Raw genomic sequence first — 22,518 nt, forward strand, 5'->3', positions numbered from 1 at the left:
TATACACTGTTTATTCAGTTATCATGTTCATTTTCTCTTCCATTTTTCTGTTATTCCGTTTTTCCCATTTATTTTTATGTTGTGTCATCCATACTTATGCTTCCCTGGTGGCTCAGATTGTAAAGAATCTGCCTGCAATGCAGGAAACATGGGTTCAATCCCGGGGTTGGGAAGATGCCCTGGAGGAATGTCTGGCAACCGACTCCAGTATTCTGGCCTGGAGAATCGCCACAGACAGAAGAGCCTGGCAAGCTACAGTCCATGGGGTCACAGAGTCGGACACGACTGAGTGGCTAAGCACAGCACATATATACTTACAAGTTTTCTCATTTCATTGGTATATATTTATATTGAATAGAGTTCTTTTGCTGATATTTTTCAATGTTGAACATATTCAGGTTTGGAAAGATTGGTATTTTAAATAAAGTTGTATTATGTAGTATGGGTTTACTTTATTGTATTAACATTAATCTTTATTTGGAACAAGCTAAAATTAATGTTAGAATTACAAAAATGATTGTTCTACTGTTTTGCAGTTGCTAATAGGTTATGAAAATGGTACTGTAGTTTTCTGGGACTTGAAATCCAAAAGAGCAGAACTGAGAGTTTACTATGATGAGGTAAGTGATTTCTACTGAACTATTTGAAAAGAGTATTGTGATTTTATGCCTGTTGTCTACTTTTACTCCTTGTATATTACCCATATTTTTATTTTTGGAAAGCTGCCTTATTTTGATCCAGTGCGTCATACTGCCTGTTGGTTTTTGCTTGAATTTTACCTTGGAGTTGTTCTCCTGAGTGGAAATTTTGCCTTGATGAACTATTTTTAAGCTTTTTTGACATCTTACATATATTGGTTTCTATTACTTATCTTTTTCTTTTCTTTAGGCTTCATGATTATTTCTTACCTTTTTGTCCTTAAGGTCTCTAAAGATACTGTTCATGTCTTTAGAAAATTGCTTTTCTGTGGCAGAAAGTTTACGTAGTCAGTTTGAAAGGCTTTATCGTCTAATACTTGCCTTCTTAAAATAGAGAGTTTTTTTAAATAGTTAATACTTATTGTTACTAAGAATCAGGTCTTAAAGTATGTTTTATCATATAGAATTGGGATTTTAGATTTTCATGTAGAGAAATCAATGAACTCATATTGAGGAATAGTCTCTTAATTGATCTTCAGGTGTTCACAGATTGATTCTAGGCCATTAAGTATTTTCTTCTTAAGAGGCTAATGAGAAAAGAGTGAGGCTAAGGGTAAAAGGTGAGAAAGGGGATTTATATCTTGTCACTGTGGAAATAAAGGTGATCATCTAGGCTCTCTATTAAAGTTTAAAAACTGGTACAGTGGTGAGAGATAGAAGAAAATACAGGTCATAAATCATTGTCTAGCATTATCCAGGCTTAAATAGAAAGAGTACCAGAGAATTCAAGACAACACTAAGATAAATAGAAAAAGAATTTTGAAAAGAAAACACATTTTTAAAAGCACAGTTCCTTTTTCTGCTCCCTGCCATCCCCTTATAACAGTATAATTTAAATTTTGATGCTTAAAGATGCAAGCCTTTAGTTATTCCATAACTGCTACCCCTATTCATTTCTTAGTGGTTCTAGCAAAATACAATTTTATGTTATATAAAAGATTATTATCATGGTAACAAAGAATTCAGAAGTAAATGATATAACAGCTGGGTAATTTGATCATGATTGGTGAGCAATATTCTGGCAAGCAATATCATACAATTATGTGCTTTATGAGCAACGTATAGGGCACCTTTAATCATAAGAAGGTCCTGGAAAGCTAAGCTAGGGTTTTCCTTTTGTTAAATACATAAAAATAAAGATGAGGATGGAGATCATTTATTCTGTAAAACTACCCTTTAGATAAGAGTGCAAATACCATCTGTGTGTTTAGCCACTTGGAACTAGAATAGAGCAGCTGAAATGGAAATCCAGATGAGAATCCTCAGTTAACTAGTTTTCTTGTAGCTGTAAAAAGTGTGGAAGGAAAGTTTCTAACCTTAAAAAGTAAATGAAAGCCATTTTGCAATGAAATGTCTATATAAATATTAACAATGTTAATCCATAGAATAACATACTTTACCTATTTTGTATCTAGAATTATATAAATTATATAAAATCTATATAATGCATAATTATATCCTGTCATTTTAATAAAGGTAGTTATATACTTCATGTTATTACTAAACTCTTAAAAATTTTCTCAGCACTTTTCCTCTCACAGTTTGAAATCATCTGTAATACTTACCTGCAATAGTATCTAATAAGTCACCAAGGATCCCTTCTTAGTCTTTTAAGTTCCTCACTAAGCCTGTGACTTTACATCAGTCCAACTCAATGGACATGGGTTTGGGTAGACCCCAGCAGTTGGTGATAGACAGGGAGACCTGGCATACTGCGGTTCATGGGGTCACAATAAGTCAGACACGACTGAGCGACTGAAGCCTGTGACTTTACATCAGTCCTTTGTTCTTAAATGGTTTCTTCATTTGTTTGTATTGTTCCATCTCATTTTTTCCACCCCTCATTTCTCCATCATTGTTTCTTTCCCTAACTCTCCTTTAAATTATACTCTTCAGGATTCTACATCTTCACCCTCTTTTCATTTCTCCTTCAGTTTGCATTTACATTCATATTCAGCCTCCCATCATTTCAAGTATTACCTATATTATGCTGATAAATTAAAATTCATATATTTTTGGTGCAAATATCTAATAAAATATTAGGTAACTTCAGATGAATATTCCATTGGCACTGAATTAGTATTTAAAGACCTAATTCTCTCTCTGTGTTTTTATTTCAGTTTTTCAATTTTGATTTAGTTATTTCAATTTAGAACCCACAGACTCATAGTTGACCCTTTTTTCTTCTTCATGTGGTATAAGCAGTCACTCTTGCAGTCTTCCTGATCCCATTATTATATTATCTCTCATTTATCTCCTCTCTTTTTTCATTTCCACATTCAGTGTCCTAGTTGAGGATGTTATCTTTTGCCTTGAAGACTATAGTAGACTTTTAACTAATCACGTTTCCTTGGCTATCTTAGCTTTACAGTATATCTTTCACTATCAAGATTACCATTTTAAGACATAGCTGATCATAATTTCCTACCTCAGAACCTTTAAATGGGTCCCAGTTGTCAACAGTACAAAGTCTTATTCCTTGACAGGAGATTTAAGGCCTTGGTGCTGTCTTTCCTTTGAACTTAATGTATGGCATTCTTTCTATACACTCCTCATACATCAGACATATTACTATCTCCTAAACATACCATTTACTGCTCACTTCAAAGCCTTTGCTTCTGCTTATACTTTATCTTGAACTCCCTTCTTTCCTCTTATGCATATCAAAGTTCAGTTAATTCCTTGGCAATTGTAAAGCTATTTGTACAATATAGCCACTTGATAAATAACTACTGATGAATTCAGAGTTTTGTAAATCCAAGATCATTTTCAGAAATAAGTATACAAATTTTATTTTCACATTAGCTGTAAAAGTCAAAGTTTTTGTTTCATCTGTATTTTTAAAATAATCTCTTGCAGAGAAATCTCTCTGAGTTTGACATGAGGATAATCTTTTAATTCCTTTAGTAACTGCTGTTTTTCCTGTTTTCAGATTATTACTTAGCTTTTTGGGATTCCTTTGTCTTTTTTGTTTATAAGAAATTCAGTTACAGCCACTGAATTAACCAAAGTTACTAGTGTTTTATTTTCCATATTGTTTTCCATTAAAATTTTTTTTCTTTAGTTGTATTATATTTGGTTTTTCAGAAAACCCTTAAAGTCCTTCTTAAAGAATGGAGTAAGGTATAATCAAATAAATAGAAATTAAATATTTACCCATTAAGTCAAGTTCAAATGCCAGCTCTTCAACCTCTTCAATAAATGATTTGACTTCCTATTCTTTAATAACAGGTTGGTTTTACATGCCTACTCTTCTATACAATAAGTGTACTTCTTTTATAGAACTTATTTTGATTTTATGTTATATATCTATTATTTTTATATCTATCTTCTCCAGTAGACAAATTCAGTGGGATATAAAGATTAGGGCTGGGGATGCTTTCTCTGCACCTACCATTTTTAGCAAAGTAGTCTGAAAGAACTTTATTAAACTGACTGAGGTTCATCCAGGTTAACATGTAGAGGAGGCAAGAAGTGGCCTTTGCCTTTAGATACATACAAAAATGAGAAGAAATAAGCTGAGAAGACAAAGAACTGTTTTTTTCACTCTCATTGCCTCTACTGAACCCTGGTAGTAAAGAAATCTTCTCTGCCCAGTAATGGAGACCAGAGTGAGAGAAAAAATAAGTCTGTTGTGTCATGGTATCATTTCCAATTAATCAAATCTTACCTTGAGGTCCACTGATACACTGTTTCACTTCTAATATGTCTAATGATTGCTCTAGCCATCATTTGTCTATAATAATACTTATTGTTTGGAAATATATGTGTGTGTAAATAGATGTATAAGTTTGGTATAAATAAATATATTCATAACTTAGTTGTATAAATATAAATAATAACAAATATATCCATAACTTAATTTTATAAATATAGATTAAAAAATAAATACTAAAAGTTCTAAACAATAAGTACTGTTATAGTTTCCTTTCTCGCAGTTGTTTAAGTTCCTTTAAGGAAAGATCATGCTGTATACATCTGTTCAACTTTTATGTCTACTAGAGTTTCTTTCATTGGGCAATAAATAGCACATTACCCAAGTTCCCTATGTACTTTACTAATTTTGAAAGAATACCAAGGGTGTGGCAACATTTGATAACATAAATACTTATTCATTTAACAAATATTTGGGTACCTACTTTATGTAAGATATTGTGTAATCACGGGGAATAAAACAATTCAGGAAAATGTAACGATTGCTTTTTAATTTAATTTATAACTACAGAATGAATCTGTAAATACAAACAATTTTAAGCTTTTCCTGCTTTAAGTCAATTTAAATAGCATATGTTAGAGTTAACATAGTTCATTGATTCCAAATATAGGTTTTGTAGTTAGATGTTGGATTTGAGTGGTGTAACCCGAGCAAGGATATCTTCATCTTTCTAGCCTATTTTACCATGTGTAATTTGGAAACACATAATATCTGTTTGGTAGGATTAAATGAGATAATGTACATAAACTGCTTACCTTGGGGTCTGGCACATAGTAAGCCCTCAAATTGCAACTCTAATGTAAATTACTTTTTAAGTTGGATACTTTAAGTGAAATTAAATTCTGCCTCACCTGAGATTATCTTCTGTTAACCTTGCTTTTACTTCCATGTAATAATTTTCAAAGAAGCATTAAAGGATATGGGGAAGACATAGGATTTACAACAAAAAGTTCTGGGATCCAACAAAATGAAATTCACTTAACTTTTCTTTATCTAAGGAGATAAGATTTTACAGCCTCTTATATGCCTATAGAGAGTTGAAGCCAAAGGTAGTATGATCTAGGTCAGAAAAATTACATGTTTCTTAAGTGTTATTGCTATAATAATTCTGTGTTAAAATATTTTTCCTTTGGAATATAGAATGATATATCAACTTTCTTCCTCCTCTACTTGTTTTTAATTGTTATTTCATTAGGCTATTCATTCAATTGATTGGCATCATGAGGGCAAACAATTCATGTGCAGCCATTCAGATGGTAGCTTGACTTTATGGAACCTGAAAAGCCCAAGTCGTCCTTTCCAGACCACAGTTCCACATGGTAAGATATATGCTTTCAAAAGAAAGAAACTCTGGAGATGAGTGCCACTACTTGAACTAGGAAAGTTGGTATCATTATCACTAAAAAGAGGTAACAGAAGATAGCTTCTGATTCTAAATACCCCTTTATACCTCCTTCAGATGCCCACCTTATGACCCAAAGTTTCTAACCTTACCTTCCTCCTGTCTGTCAACTTTTCTACATTGTAACTGAAAGTATATAGAGACCTCCCAGGCAAAAATCGAATAATTGATGATTGCTGTGTCTGAAGCAGAGGAAATGATGCAGGAATTTGACCAATTTTAAGGGGTAAGGAAGCTAGTGAGAGATGGGACTTTATGGATCTAACTCTTAGACCTAATTTCTGTACTGCTTTAGAGTCTTTTATCTTCTAAATTCCCCTGTTTATTTTCATTTATGCCATTTGAGTACTGTGGTTTTTATTGTAGGTTGTGTTTCTTATTATATCCCTCACTGAAAGGAGATATTTAGGATTTATGTTGGTTCTACCTAACTGGACAGAATAACAATGTCAAATGTATGAATAACTTTTATTCAGAGGCTGTATTGTTTTCCATAATATAGGTGATCTGAGTTTTCGTGTTTACCTCATACTCTTGGTTGTAAGAATAGAAAAGTCAAAACCTAGAGGTTATCAAATACATTGTGTTACAGTTTCTGGGTGTTTATTACAGTTTTACATTTAGAAAATAGTGGTATGTTTGTATAGTGGGTGACCCATAAATCAAAAGATGGAATTATTCCAACTTGGGTTGTTCTGCCATCTTTTTGTACCATCATGTTCTATCTGCAAAAGACTAAATTATTGCAGCATTTATCTTAGCAGTTTACTTAAGAGATTACCTTACATTTAGGCACTTAACTTAGAGATGCTTTATTTATTTATATAGAAGTACCATTGATATATTATTTATATTAGTTTTGGGTATACAGTATGGTGATTAAATATTTTTATAGATTGTACTCCATTTAAAGTTTATATAAAACAGTGGCTATAATTCCCTGCAGTGTGCAATGTTCCTTATTTGTTCTATACATGGTAGTTTATATCTCTTCATCTCATACCCTAGTTTGCCTCTCCCCCTTCCTTCTCTACTCTGGTTACCACTAGTTTGTTTTCTATATCTGTGAGTCTGTTTCTGTTTTGTTTTGTTTTTGGTTCCACATATAAGTGACAAAGAGTATTTGTCTTTCTTTGAATTGTGTAACTTAGCATGCTGTTGCTGCTGCTGCTGCTCAGTCGCTTCAGTCGTGGCTGACTCTGTGCAACCCCATAGACAGCAGTCCACCAGGCTCCCCCAGTCCCTGGGATTCTCCAGGCGAGAACACTGGAGTGGGTTGCCATTTCCTTCTCCAGTGCATGAAAGTGAAAAGTGAAAGTGAAGTCGCTCAGTCGTGTCCGACCCCATGGACTGCAGCCTATCAGGCTCCTCTGTCCATGGGATTTTCCAGGCAAGAGTACTGGAATGGGGTGCCATTGCCTTTTTCATAACTTAGCATAGTACTCTTCTATTCTGCCTTTCATTTACTTAATAATTAGACATACACAATTAATTACCATGAAGTTCCAAGTATACTTGAGAAGAATATAATTTCCTTTTACACGAAGGTCAAATTTCTTATTTTTACTTTGTACTATTTAAATCTTCACTGTTTTTATTATTGAGTTTTCAGTTCTTAGAGAAATACCTATTATTAAAATCTCTATTATTGTGAATTTTTGCTTGTAATTCTATTCATTTTGAGTTTATACTTTAAAAACCAAATAGCTAAATGTGGCTCATAATGTTTATCAAATCTTCTATGATTTAACTGATATTTGACTACTAACCAATTTCTGAGAAACTGGTATTAAAATTTAATGGTTATAGAATTATCTGCTCTCTTTAATTTTGTCCTTTTTTTTGTTTCATGTGTTTTAAGATTTTATTATTAAACATCCATCGTGTCTCCTGTAGAGAACATATAGTTGGGTCTTGCATTTTTATTCACTCTAACATCATTTAGTTGGAGTGTTCACTAATATTAAATATAATCACTTACTATCTTGCATTTTTGTTCCTTTTATCTCCCCCTTTTGCCTTCTTTTGGCTTATTTTAAAGTTTTTACTATAATTCATTTGAATTTACATATAGGCAACTTACCTTCATCTTCACACAGTCTTTTTAATCAGTTGCTCTAGGGATTACAGTATATTTCCTTAATTTTCCATATTAGAGTTAATTGTAACACTTTACATAAAATGTAGAAATTTCACAACCACATATATTTATTTACCTTCACCCATTGTCCTTTATGCAATATTTATCATATTTATTACATCAAAATACAATGTTTTAATTTTTACTTTGAATACACTTAAGTATTTTTTATTGTTGTATAGTTAACTTACAATGTTAGTTTCAGGTGTACAACTTAGTGATCAGTTGTTTTTTCAGATTATATTCCAGCATAGGTTATTACTGAATATAATTCCCTGTTCTATGCAGTGAATCCTTGTTGCTTATCTAGTTTATGTATAGTAGTTTAGATCTGTTAATCCAGTACTTGTAATTTTCCTCTCCTCCCTTCCCTTTTACATTTGTTTTCAATATCTATGAGTCTGTTTCTATTTTGTATATAGATTCATTTGTATTATCTTTTAGATTCCACATATAAGTGATATCATAGTGTTTGTCTTTCTCTGACTTACCTCACTAAGTATAATGTTCTCTAGGTCCATCCATGTTGCTGCAAATGACAATATTTCATTCTTTTTATTGCTGAGTAATATTCCACTGTTTTGTATATTTGTCACACACCACATCCTAAGACAGTCATTTGTTGATGGACACTTGAGTTGTTTCCGTGTCTTGGCTATTGTAAATAGTGCTGCTATCAACATTGGTGTGCATGTATCTTTTTGAGTCAGAATTTTCTTTTTTCTTTCTTTTTGGATATATACCCAGTAGTGGTATTGCTGCATCACATAGGTAGCTCCATTTTTAGTTTTAAAGGAACCTCCATACTACTATCCATAATGGCTATACCAGTTTATGTTCCTTCCTACTGAGTTCTCTTTTCTCCACATCTTCTCTAGCCTTTATTATTTGTAGACATTTCGATAACCATTTTGACCACTGTGAGACTTAACTTATTCTGTTTTTGACTTGCATTTGACTAGCATTTCTCTAATAATTAGCAGTCTTTTCATATGTCAGTCATCTATGTCTTCTTTGGAAAAAATGTCTGTTTAGGTCTGCTCATGTTTTGATTGGGTTGTTGGGTTTTTTTAAAAATATTGAGTTGTATGAGCTATTTGTATATATTAGGTATTAAACCCTTGACAGTCACATAATTTAAATATTTTATCCTATTCTGAGGGTTGTCTTTTTGTCTTGTTTATGGTTTTCTTTGTTGTACAAAAGTTTTTAAGTTTAATTGGGTCCCATTTGCTTATTATTGTTTTTATTTTCTTTATTCTAGGAGATGGGTCAAAAAAGATCTTGATGCAGTTATGTCAGTGTTCTGCCTATGTTTTCTTCTACGAGTTTTATTGTATCCAGTCTTACATTTAGGTCTTTAATCCATTTTGAGTTTATTTTTGTGTATGGTTGTTAGGTACTGTTCTAATTTTGTTCTTTTATATGTAGCTGTCCCGTTTTCCCAGCACCACTTATTGAAGAGGCTGTCTTTTCTCTGTTGTATATTTTTGTCTCCTTTGTCATATATAAGGTGACCATGAGTGCATGGGTTTATTTCTGGGCTTTCTATTATGTACCATTGATCTACATTTCTGTTTTTCTACATGTACCATACTGTCTTGATTTCTATTGCTTTGGAATATAGTCTGAAGACATGGCATCTGATCCATCCAGCTCCATCTTTCTTTCTCAGTATTTTTTTGGCTATTCAAAGTTTTTTGTGTTTCCATACAAATTTTTAAATTATTTGTTTCAGTTCTGTGAAAACATGGTGGTAATTTGACGAGGATTACATTGAATCTATAGATTGCCGTGATATTATGGTCTTTTTAACAATATTGATTCTTCTAATCCAAGAACATAGTATTTTCTTTCCATCTGTGTCTTCTTTAATTTCTTTCATCAGTGGCTTATAGTTTTTGGCATACCAGTCTTTTGCCTCCCTAGCTAGGCAGGTTTATTCCTAGGTTTTTTTTATTCTTTTTGAAATCATAGTAAATGGTACTATTTCCTTAAATTTTCTTTCTGACAGTCCATTGTTAATGTACAGAAATGCAACAGATTTCTGTATATTGATTTTCATCCTACAACTTTACTGAATTCATTGATTAGCTCTGATAGTTTTTTGGTAGTATATTTTGAATTTTCTATGTATAGTATCATGCCATCTGCAAACAATGACACTTTTACATCTTCCTTTCTGATTTGGATTTCTTTTGTTTCTTTTTGTTGTATGATTGTCATGGCTAGAACTTCACAACTATGTTGACAGAGTGAACATCCTTTTTTTGTTCTTGATCTTGGAAGAAATGCTTTCAGCTTTTTACCATTGATTATGGTGTTAGTTGGGCCTTCCCTGGTAGCTCAGATGGTAAAAAATCTGCCTGTAATGTGGGAGACCAGAGTTTGATCCCTGGGTCGGGAAGATCCCCTGGAGAAGGGGGATACTTCTGCTCACTTCAGTATTCTTGCTTGAAGAATTCCCTTGGACAGAGGAGTCTGGTGAGCTATACAGTCCATGGGATTGCAAAGAGCTAGACATGACTGAGAGAGGAACACTTTCACTTCATGATATTAGCTGTGGGTTTGTCAAATATGGCCTTTATTATGTTGAAGTATGTTTTCTCTGTGTCCTCTTTCTAGAGAGTTGTCATAATAAATGTTGATTTTTATCATAAGTGTTCTGCACCTATTAAGATGATCATATGGTTTTTATTCTTCAATATGTTGATATGGTGTATCACATTGATTTGTGGATATTAAAAAATTATTATCCTTGGGATGAATTCCATTTTTCATGGTATATGATTCTTTTATGTATTGTTTGATTTGGTTTGTTAGTATTCTGTTGAGGATTTTTTCATTTATGTTCATCAGTGAAATTGCCCTATAATTTTCTAGTTTGTGTGTGATATCTTGGTATGGTTTTGATATCAGGGTGATGCTTGACTCATAGAATGAGTTCAGAAGTGTTCCTTCGTCTGCAGTTTTTGAAATAGTTTGAGAAGGATAGGTTCTAACTCTTCTATAAATGTTCGATAGAATTCACCCATGAAGTCAATTTGTTCTGGACTTTTGCTTGTTGAGATTTTTTAATTAATCATTCAGTTTCATTACTGGTCTGTTCATATTTCCTATTTCTTCCTGGTTTAGTCTTGGGAAGGTGTGCCTTTCCGAGAATTTGTCCATTTTATTGGCATATAGTTGTTCATAGTAGTCTCTTATGATCCTTTGTATGTCTGTGGTGTGGGTTATAATCTGTTTTTCTTTTCTGGTTTTATTGATTTGAGTGAGCCCTCTCCCTTTTTTCTCAATGAGTCTGGCAAAAGATTTATCAATTTTGTTTATATTTTCAGAGAACCAGTTTTTACTTTAAAGAATCATTTTTATTTTTTCTTAGACTCAATTTTGTTTCTGCTGTCATCTTTATAATTTCCTTTGTTGTACTAACTTTCGGTTTTGTTCTTTTTCTAGTTGCTTTAGGCCTAAGGTTAGGTGTTGCTTATTTGAGATTTCTCTTGTTTCCTGAGGTAAACCTGTATATACCATAGATTTTTCTCTTAGAACTGCTTCTGGTGCATCTCATATGTTTTGAATCATTTTTTGTTTTCATTTCTGTCAAGGTATTTTTTTATTTCCTTTTTGATATTTTCAATGATCCACTGATTGTTAAGTAGCATATTGTTTAGCCTTTATGTGTTTGCATTTTTTACATTTTTTTCTTGTAGTTGATTGATTTCTAGTCCTCATAGTGTTTTGCTTGGAAAAGATACTTGATGTGATTTCAGTTTTCTTACATTTATTGAGGGATTTTTTCTTTTTTTTCTGGCCTAGTATAATTTATCCTGAAGAATGTTCCATGTGCACTTGAAAAGAATGTGTGTTCTGCTTTTTGATGGAATGCTCTATAAGTATCAATCAAGTTCATTTGCTCTAATGTGTTATTTATGGGCTGTGTTTTATTATTGATTTCTTTTCTGGATGTTCTGTCCATTGATGAAAGTGGGGCATTAAAGTTTCCCACTCTTACTGTGTTACTGTCAATTTCTCCTATTATGGCTGTTGGCATTTGCCTTATATATTGAGGTGCTCCTATGCTGGGTGCATATATATTTACAATTGTTGTATCTTCTTTTTGGCTTGATTCCTTGATCATTATGTAGTGTCCTTCTTTCTCTCTTATAACAATCTTTATTTTAAAGTTACTTTGTTTTATGTAAGTATTGCTACCTCAGCTTTCTTTTGATTTCCATTTGCATGGAATACTTTTTTTCTATCCCCTCACTTTCAGTCTGTATGTGTCTCTAGATCTGAAATGGGTCTCTTATAAGCAGCATATATGTGGGTCTTGTTTTTGTACCATTCAGCCAACCTATATCTTTTGGTCCAGTTATATTTAAGGCAGTTATCAATTTTTATGTTCTTGCCATTTTTTTGTAAATTGTTTTGGATTTGGATTTGTAGCTTCCCCCCGCTTTCTTCTTCTCTTGTTCTATTTTTCTGTGATTTATGCTTGGATTTTTTTTCCTTTTCTGTGTATCTGGGCATCTGTTATTGCTTTTGGATTTGTCACTTTCAAGAGGTTTTTGTATAGTAATCTATATATACATGATTAAGTTGCTTATCTCTTACTTTCACATGCATTTCAAAAACCTTAAATGTGTACTCTCCTCCCCCTCACGATTACTGTTTTTGATATCATATTTTGCATCTAATTGTTTTGTGTATCCCTTAACTCTTTATTGTGGATGTAGATGATTTAATGACTCATCTTTTAACCTCCCTACTGGTTTTGTGTATGGATGGTTTTGAACCTTTACTGTATCTTTGCTTTACTGGTGAGATTTTTCATTTTATAATTTTCTTGTTTCTAATTGTGGCCTTTTTTTTTTTTTTTTTACCTAGAGAAGTTCCTTTGATATTTGTTGTAAAGCAGGTTTCAGTTCAGTTCAGTAGCTCAGTCATGTCTGACTGATTGCGACCCCATGAAGTGCAGCACACTAGCCTCCCTGTCCATTACCAACTCCCGGAATTTACTCAGACTCATGTCCATTGAGTCAGTGATGCCATCCAGCCATCTCAATCTCTGTTGTCCCCTTCTCCTCCTGCCCCCAATCCCTCCCAGCATCAGGGTCTTTTCTAGTGAGTCAGCTCTTCGCATCAGGTGGCCAAAGTAGTGGAGTTTCAGTTTTAGCATCAGTCTTTCCAATGAACACCCAGGACTGATCTCCTTTAGGATGGACTGGTTAGATCTCCTTGCAGTCCAGGGGACTCTCAAGAGTCTTCTCCAACACCACAGTTCAAAAGCATCAATTCTTCGGCACTCAGCTTTCTTTACAATCCAACTCTTACATTCATACATGACCACTGGAAAAACCATAGCCTTGACTAGATAGACCTTTGTTGACAAAGACTGTCTCTGCTTTTTAATATGCTATCTAGGCTGTTCAGAGCTTTCCTTCCAAGGAGTAAGCATCTTTTAATTTCATGGCTGCAGTCACCATCTGCAGTGATTTTGGAGCCCAAAAAAATAAAGTCTGACACTGTTTCCACTGTTTCCCCATCTATTTCCCATGAAGTGATGGGACCACATGCCATGATCTTCATTTTCTGAATGTTGAGCTTTAAGCCAACTTTCTCACTCTCCTCTTTCACTTCCATCAAGAGGCTTTTTAGTTCCTCTTCACTTTCTGCTATAAGGGTGGTGTCATCTGCATATCTGAGGTTATTGATATTTCTCCTGGCAATCTTTTTGATTCCAGCTTGTGCTTCTTCCAGCCCAGTGTTTCTCATGATGTACTCTGCATGTAAGTAAAATAAGCAGGGTGACAATATACAGCCTTGACATACTCCTTTTCCTATTTGGAACCAATCTGTTGTTCCATGTCCGGCTCTAACTGTTGCTTCCTGACCTGCATATAGGTTTCTCAAGAGGCAGGTCAGGTGGTCTAGTAGTCCCATCTCTTGAGGAATTGTCCACAGTTTATTGTGATCCACACAGTCAAAGGCTTTGGCATAGTCAATAAAGCAGAAATAGATGTTTTTCTGGAACTCTCTTGCTTTTTTGATGATCCAGCAGATGTTGGCAATTTGATCTCTGGTTCCTCTTCCTTTTCTAAAACCAGCTTGAACATCTAGAAGTTCACAGTTCATGTATTGCTAAATCCTGGCTTGGAAAATTTTGAGCATTACTTTACTAGCATGTGCCGCTGCTGCTATGTCACTTCAGTCGTGTCCAATTCTGTGCGACCCCATAGACGGCAGCCCACCAGGCTCCGCCATCCCTGGGATTCTCCAGGCAAGAACACTGGAGTGGGTTGCCATTTCCTTACTAGCATGTGAGATGAGTGCAATTGTGTGGTAGTTTGAGAATTCTTTGGCATTGCCTTTATTTGGGATTGGAATGAAAACTGACCTTTTCCAGTTTTGTGGCCACTCCTGAGCTTTCCAAATTTGCTGACATATTAAGTGCAGCACTTTCACAGCATCATCTTTCAGGATTTTAAAGAGCTCAACTAGGATTCCATCACCTCCGCTAGCTTTGTTTGTAGTGATGCTTTCTAAGGCCTACTTGACTTCACATTCCAGGATGTCTGGCTCTAGGTGAGTGATCACACCATTGTGATTATCTGGGTCATGAAGCTCTTTTTTGTACAGTTCTGTGTATTCTTACAACCTCTTCTTAATATCTTCTGCTTCTGTTAGGTCCATACCATTTCTGTCCTTTATCAAGCCCATCTTTGCATGAAATGTTCCTTTGGTATCTTTAATTTTCTTGAAGAGATCTCTAGTCTTTCCCATTCTGTTGTTTTCCTCTATTTCTTTGCATTGATCACTGAGGAAGGTTTTCTTATCTGTCCTTGCTATTCTTTGGAACTCTGCATTCAGATGCTTATATCTTTCCTTTTCTCCTTTGCTTTTTGCTTCTCTTCTTTTCACAGCTATTTGTAAGGCATCCTCAGACAGCCATTTTGTTTTTTTGCATTTCTTTTCCATGGGGATGGTCTTGATCCCTGTCTCCTGTACAATGTCCCAAACCTCTGTCCATAGTTTATCAGGCACTCTATTAGATCTAGTCCATTAAATCTATTTCTCACTTCCACTGTATAATCATAAGTGATTTGATTTAGGTCATACCTGAATGTCTAGAGGTTTTCCCTACTTTCTTCAATGTAAGTCTGAATTTGGCAATAAGGAGTTCATGATCTGAGCCACAGTCAGCTCCCGGTCTTGTTTTTGCTGAGTGTATAGAGCTTCTCCATCTTTGGCTGCAAAGAATATAATCAATCTGATTTAGGAGGCTAAAGCTTCTGAAAGCAAGAGGTTGGGGACAGATTGGAGTGTCTGTTCCTGAGAAGGCCCTTTCAGTTCCTGCACAGTTTCATTTCTAGTTTATTGGGAGTTTTTTATCAGAATGGTGTTGGATTTTGTCACATGCTTCTTATGCATCTTTATTTGGTGATATGTTTTTCTTTTTTGGCTTATTGATGTGATGGAGTACATTAATTAGTTTTTGAATGTTGAACCAGCCTTACATATCTGGGATAAATTGCACTTAGTCATTGTATAGCATTCTTTTTACCACCATTTCTTTCTTCTGCTTCTATTTGCCTGGAATATCTTTTCCCATTGCCTCACTTTCAGTATGTGTCTTTACATGTGAAATTAATCTCTCATAGGCAGCATATTGTAGTCTCTTGTCTTATTACACAGTCTGCCACTCCGTGCCTTTTGATTGGAGCATTTAGTGCATTGACATTTAAGGTAACTATTGATAGATATAAATTTAATGCCATTTTAAATCTTATTTTCTAGTTGATTTTGTATTTCTTCTTTGTTCCCTTCTTTCTGTCTTTTTATGGTTTGAAAATTTTCTTTTGTATTATGCTTATGTTTTCTTTTGTTTTTTCATGTACTTGGCATCTTATTGACTAAAAACTTTAAAAAATATTTTGTTTATTTTTATTGGAGCATAATTGGACATGTGAACACAGATGGGAAGGGGTGGGTGGGACAGATTGGCAGAGTAGCACTAATGTATGTATACATTACCATGTGTAAAGGGATAGCTAGTGAGAAGCTGGTGTATAGCACAGGGAGCTCAGCTCAGTGCTCTGTGATGACCTAGAGGGATGGGATGAGGGGCTGGTAGGGAGGCTTTAGAGTGAGTGGCTCTGTGTATACATCTAGCTGATTCACTTTGTTGTACAGCAGAAACTAATTCCTTTTTTGTTTGTATTTTGTGCATCTATTTAATTTGTTTTTTATTTGTGGTTAAAATTTTTCAAGTGTGTTAACCCAATACCATATCTACTTGCTTAGGCTGGTAGTCATATAGGCTCAAAGACATTAAGAAAAAAAAAAATCTTCATTTTCTTACACCCCTCCCCAACATTTTATGATTTTGATGTACTGTTTTACATCATCATGTTTATTCTTTTGCTATTCATTGTAATTATCATCACTTTCAAAAAAACTTTTTTAATTCATGTACTGACCTATTTAAGTGATTTGCTTCCCAGTTGTTATTTTCTCTTTCCTATAGATTCTTGCTTCTTTTCTGTTTAGATAAGTCCTTTCAGTAGCCCTTTCAATAGTTCTATTGCTGTATTCCTTTAGCTTTTGCTTATCTGCAGAATTTCTAAATGACAATCTTGCTGGATAGAGTATCTTAGGGTGCAGGATTTTCCCTTCCAGAGCTTTGTATATAACATGACAGTCCCCTCTGGTCTGCAAGATTTCTGTAGAGAAACCAGATGATAGCCTTATGAGGGTTCCCTGTAACCTACTTTTTTTTCTTTTGCTGCCTTTAGAATTCTCTGTTTATGATATATCTTGGTGTAAGTCTGTCTGGGTTCTTCTTGTTTTGGACCCACTGTGCTTCTTGTGCCTAGATAGTTTGTTTCCTTAGGTTTGGGACAAAATTTCCATAATTTCTTAAAATATATTTTCAATCCTCTTTTTTCTTTCTTCTTCTTTGGGATCCCTATTATGTGTGTAATAGGTCTTTTATATTGCTTTTTTTTTTTTTTTATCTGTCTGTTGTTCTGATGCATAATTTCCATTCTTTTCTTCCAGATCACTTATTTGTTCTTCTGAATTGTTAAGTTCGGTATTTATTGCTTTCAGCTCAGCTTTTGTCTCAGAAAATTAGTTTTCTAATTTTAATTGGCTCTTCTTTATAGTTTCTAGTTCCTTGTTCAGTGATCTGCCTTTCTTAATTCCTATTGATAGCCTTTCTTAATTCTGTCCATATTCTTATTAGTCTTCTTTTTTGAACTCCAAGACTGGGGAGATTTGTTTGTTCTTTCAGGGGATTTCTCTTGTTCTTTTAATTGGAAGTGATACTGCTGCTTCTTCATTTTTCTTAGATTTCTTCGACTCTATGAATTAAGAAGAAACAGTTGTCCACTGTGGTCTTAAAGGGCTGTTTTTATGTGGGTATCCCTGTGTAGCCTGTGTCTGTGTAATATTTTTGGTGAGAGGGCTGTTTTTAGTATGGATGCCTGCCTCAGCTTTCCTCATTGTGTCCTGGCCATTATCCTCTTGATAATGGGTGTGACTGGTATTGTGGTGATCAGAGCCTGCCTTGATTGTTGAATGGGGCCTCCGTTTTGCTCTGTGGTTGTCACAGCCCTGTTGCGGGTAGGGTCTGCTCCCAGTTGTTGGAGTAGTAGCTCCTAGATCCATTTCTGAGCTGTGGTGTGAGGTAGGTGAGAGTGAAACACTTCGCTGGGGGACGAGGCACTAAGTGTTCCTCCCCAGGAACTGTCTACTGGGAAGTGTGCTCTGTGGTCTCACCCATAAGTATGCTCTTGTTGGCACCGCCCTTGGCCCTTCCTCAGGATGAGAATGCAAACCAGCCCAGATGTTCCTCAGGCACTGTGCTCTCCAGTCCACCAGCATAGATATGCAGGCACAGATCCACTGGTCAGACACCAGGACCTGCTGTGAGACCTCAGGGGTCAATCCAGACGTTGGCCCTGCCTTTGCTTGTTCTGGCAGCTACTAATGCCAGACCCATCCAACCCTGGGACTACCAGTAGTCTGCTTGAATGTATCACAGGCTCTGAGCTTACAAAGGAGCCTATGGCATAAATCCTCCAAAGCCAATAGGACACTGCCCAAATTTCAGCCCTGCTTCTAAAGTCATGCAGCTCTGGCTCCTGGGGATCAACACAGATTTCAGCCTTGCCTCTGTGTGTGTACGGCCCACAGTGCTTGAGCATGCCCAGAGCTCACAGAGGCAGAGCCGTGCCCACTGTGAGCATGTTTTGGTACCCTTCCATTCTTACACATTTACAGTGGGGCTTCAGTGGCAAAATCAGGCTCCATCCTGTGTACCCCCAGTTGTAGTCTAAGACACACTCTAGCCCCTTCAGGCTGCCTCTGCACAGCTAACCTCAGGTCTCTCCCTGGGTCTATCCACTGGAGCCCAAGTTTTAGCTCACCGCCCAGTGAGCACCACAGACATGCATCTCGGTCTACAGACTGCAAGTGAGGTAGCCAGGACCATCTGTGCTAATCTCTGTTTGTTCTGCCTACCACAGGCCAGCTGCTACACTCTCCTCTGAGCCTCTGAAGCTCCCTGTTTTTCACTGTTGATCTCCCAGCCATTGAAGGGGGTTCCCAGGGTGAAGGAACCTTTCTTCTTTTACAGATCCCTCCCAGGGGTGCAGGTTCTGTCCTGATTGCTTTTTTTCCCCTTTTGTCCTACCTGCTTAGATGATGATCTTTCCTGCAGTTTTGATCACATGAGATCTTCTACCAGTATTCAGTAGGAATCTATGAGAATTGTTCCACATGTAGATGTATTTTTAATGTATCTGTGGGAGGATATGAGCTCCACATGGTTCTATTCCACCATCTTGATCTCTCTTCAGTTGTTTTTGATCAGAAAGGGAAAGTTTTTCTTCTTTCACCAGTAAATATGATCGTAAGCTCTGGGTTTCTATTCATAGTAATTTATCAGGTTGAGGAAATCTTTTTCTTTTCCTTTGTGAAGCTTTCGTTTAATCAAAAGAGTGTCAGACTTCATCAGATGCCTTTTTAGTTTGTTGAGATAATTGTTTAATTTTTGTTCTTTATTCTATTGATAAGGTATATTATAGTAACTGGTTTTTCTGATGGTAACCATATTCCCATTATTTAGAAAAACCTCACTTCTTCATTGTTATATTTCTGTCTTAGCCTCATATCAGGATGTTTGATCTCACACAATGGATGGTACTAATAGTTTTATAGAATTAGTTGGCAAATATTTCCTCTTTGGTTTATAGGAGAATGTTTGAAGGATTGGTGGCAGAATTTAAGTCTTTTATCTCTGTTTCTGTCTTTTCTGGTCAGTTCAGCTATTTTACTGATATTTTCAGAGAACCAGATTTCAGTTTATTGATTTGCTATTGATATATATTTTTTCTATTCTATTAATACTTCATTAAAGTGAAGTGAAAGTTACTCAGTCATGTCCGACTCTTTGTGACCCCATGTACTATACAGTCCATGGAATTATCCAGACCAGAATACTGGAGTGGTTAGCCTTTCCCTTCTCCAGGGGATCCTTCCAACCCAGGGATCGAACCCAGGTCTCCAATATTTTTTTATTTGAACCATTTATTTAGTCAAGGGTATGTATGTATATAGGGCCTTCCCTAGTGGCTCAGATGGTAAAGAATCTGCCTGCAAGGTGGGAGACCCAGGTTCAATTCCTGGGTTGGGAAGATCCCCTGGAGAAGGGAATGGCAACCCACTCTACTATTCTTGCCTGGAGAATTCCATGAACAGGGGAGCCTGGTGAACTACAGTCCATGGGGTCACAAAGAGTTGGACACGATTGATTGAACAACTGCTACACACACATGTATGTATAGAAGTTGTTACATTAGCCTTTTTGCTGCTTATTTGTGGTTCTCTTCCTTTGTTCTTGTGGATTCAAGTTACCATTTGGTCTCCCTCCAGTGTAGCCTTGCTCCCATCAACCTTCTCTGTGTTATTATTTTCAAATAAGTATCCCATATTACAATTATATATATATTAATTTTTACATTGCTTCTTAAATCAGTTAAGATTAAAAAGGAAATGTGTAATTATACTGTCTTTTATAATTACCTACATTAATTACTTTTACTTATAATCTTTGTATATAGGTTCATATTACTCTTTCAGCCTAAAGAACTTCTTTGTATTTTTTGTAAGGGAGCTCTGCTTGCAACACATTCTCTCAGTTTTTGTTATCTGGAAATATCTTTATTTCACCTTAATTTTTGAAAAGTGAAATAATCAAAATTATTTCATTTTGAATATTTCAAATTATTTTGATAATGATTATTGAAATAATTTTGATGAACATAAGATTCTTGGTTAACAGGATTTCTTTTCCCAGTAAATTAAGTATGTCATTCCTCTGCCTTTTGACTTATTGTTTCTGATGAGTCTCAGCTATTAACCTTATTGGGGCTCCCTTATATACAATGAATGATTTTTCTCTTGGTCCTTTCAAGATTTTTTTTTTCTTTTAGCATTTTTACCTTGATGTTTCTGGGAGTAGATTGACTTTTTTATCCTACATGGAGTTTTTTGAGGTTCTTAGATGTATAAATAATGTTTTTCAAATAATTTAGAAAAGTTTCAGCCAATATTTCTGTGAATGTTTTCTCCTTTCTCTCCTCTCCTTCTAATATTCCCATAATGCACTTGTTGGTATGATTAATAGTATCCTACCTTTCTTTGAGACTTTTTACTTTTCTTCAGTTTTTTTCCTCTGTTTTTCCTGAACATTTGTAATTATCTTCTTGTTTTCCATCATCAGCATCTTACCTCCTCAAAATTTCTTTATTAAATAAACCAGTATTAATATTTCTGAGACATTGCTCTATGCATATTATTTCTCAACTTGGAAGTTTCCAGTGGCTTTCCCTTGTCAACACGGCAAATCTGTCTTACAGATTGCCATTATATGGCTCTTTTGTGCCTCATCAGCATTCTTTCCTCTCTTCTTCTACATTAATCTTTTAATCTACCCAGTTTGGCTTATGCATTGTTCTCTCATCATACTGGGCATATTCTCTCAACATTCTGCCTTCGTGTCTTTTCTTATACTCTCCTAGCCAACTTTTGTCTTTTAGTTCTTAGTCTAGTATCTAGGACGTCTTCTGTAAAATTCTACAAAATCTTCTGTTACAAAAGGAAACCACAGTTTTATCCTCCACTCCTAAAGTACTTCATGTCTATCAGTCATTTATGGTACCTAATATTATCATTTTCAAATTTTTTTTGTTTAGTAAATTTTAAGCTTCTTGGTGGTTATTTCTCTGTACCCTCCCACTTACTTCAATACTGTGAAAATAAGCAATAGCAATAAACAGTTATTGACAGTGTTGTTTTATACAAAATGACATTTAAGCATATTTCAGTTACTAACAGGCAATAAATATAATCAAAGCAGAAAGCTTTTGCCTTCAAATAAATCAGAGTTGGAAATTGAAGTAAAACATTAGTTAATTAAACAATGATTCTTTTCTGCTAAAATCAGTGCCTGGTACTGATGTTTACTGACTGAAAAATAGTACTTGGTTACATATATATATACATATATATATACAATTGCAAAAATGCTGTTTTGGTCAGCTAACAGTTTGACAGTTACTAGAGAAGCACTGGGTAGAAAAAATATCAACTGAGAATAATGGGCTTCTTTGCTAAGTCTGTTACTTCCTTTAATTCTCTAATTCCATTCATTATCAAAACTTAGTAATCCCGGACTAGCTCTAAGACCACTGTACAAAATGAGTCCCTGAGCCTAAGCTGTCCCTTTGTAATGATCTATATTTAGTGTTAACAGTTCTTTTTCATATATAATATAGATACTTTTAATCCTGTTTTACAGTATAAATGATACTGGTCAATATTTATTATTGGGTTGCTTCTTCAGTTGACATAGGGTAAAAGAAAAAGAAGGAAATTTCAAAAAACATGCCATGGAGCAGATAAGGTATACTGTATGTGGATAGCCACTAAACAAATTGGATAAAACTGTCCTGACTTCCGAGTTGGATTTGTCTTTGCCATTCTGAAACTATGATGAAATTTTAACTTATATGCATGTAAACATCTCTCTACATGATAGGTTTCTTTGTCTACAAATAGCTCTGGCAGTGTAAGAATATTGATTAAAATAAAAGGTGTCATCTTACAAAACAGATTAATAAGCAAAATTTTAACTGTAAAGATAAAGCTTACTTCTGCCTATGACATACTTATTTCCATTTTCAACTCTTCCTGATGTTTTATTCAAACTCTTATGGAATCTGAACATAATCTTTCCTTTATAAGAAACTATTATTTTTGTTTTATGTAGAGTTCATCATTAAAATTTAAAAAAATCTTGAAATAGATCACCTGTGTTCATTGTCTAATGGCTTTCCTTTAAATGAATTTGATGAAAATGCAGTGATTTTCATAGTGTATCATAAGTTTTAAGTGACAAGTCTTTCTGCACGTGAAAGGGTTTTCTTGTTTCATAGGTAAAAATTGTAAAGCCTAGTATGGATTTTCATAATATATTTCATTATGCAGATAAGTA

The 22,518-nt window shown here is 34.9% G+C and overlaps 1 protein-coding gene across 2 annotated transcripts in view; it reads left to right on the forward strand.

Annotated features, from left to right (window-relative positions):
• The window catches only part of STXBP5L (syntaxin binding protein 5L), a 323,261-nt gene that overhangs the window by 154,590 nt on the left and 146,153 nt on the right, over positions 1-22,518 (forward strand). For both annotated transcript variants that reach the window (XM_068974295.1, XM_068974303.1), the window contains exons 7-8: positions 537-620; positions 5,609-5,732. In XM_068974295.1, the coding sequence (XP_068830396.1) occupies positions 537-620; positions 5,609-5,732 (208 nt within the window). The remainder of the gene's footprint in view (positions 1-536; positions 621-5,608; positions 5,733-22,518) is intronic.

This window comes from Capricornis sumatraensis, chromosome 1 (assembly GCF_032405125.1).
Source record: "Capricornis sumatraensis isolate serow.1 chromosome 1, serow.2, whole genome shotgun sequence".
NCBI classification, from domain to species: Eukaryota; Metazoa; Chordata; class Mammalia; order Artiodactyla; family Bovidae; genus Capricornis; species Capricornis sumatraensis.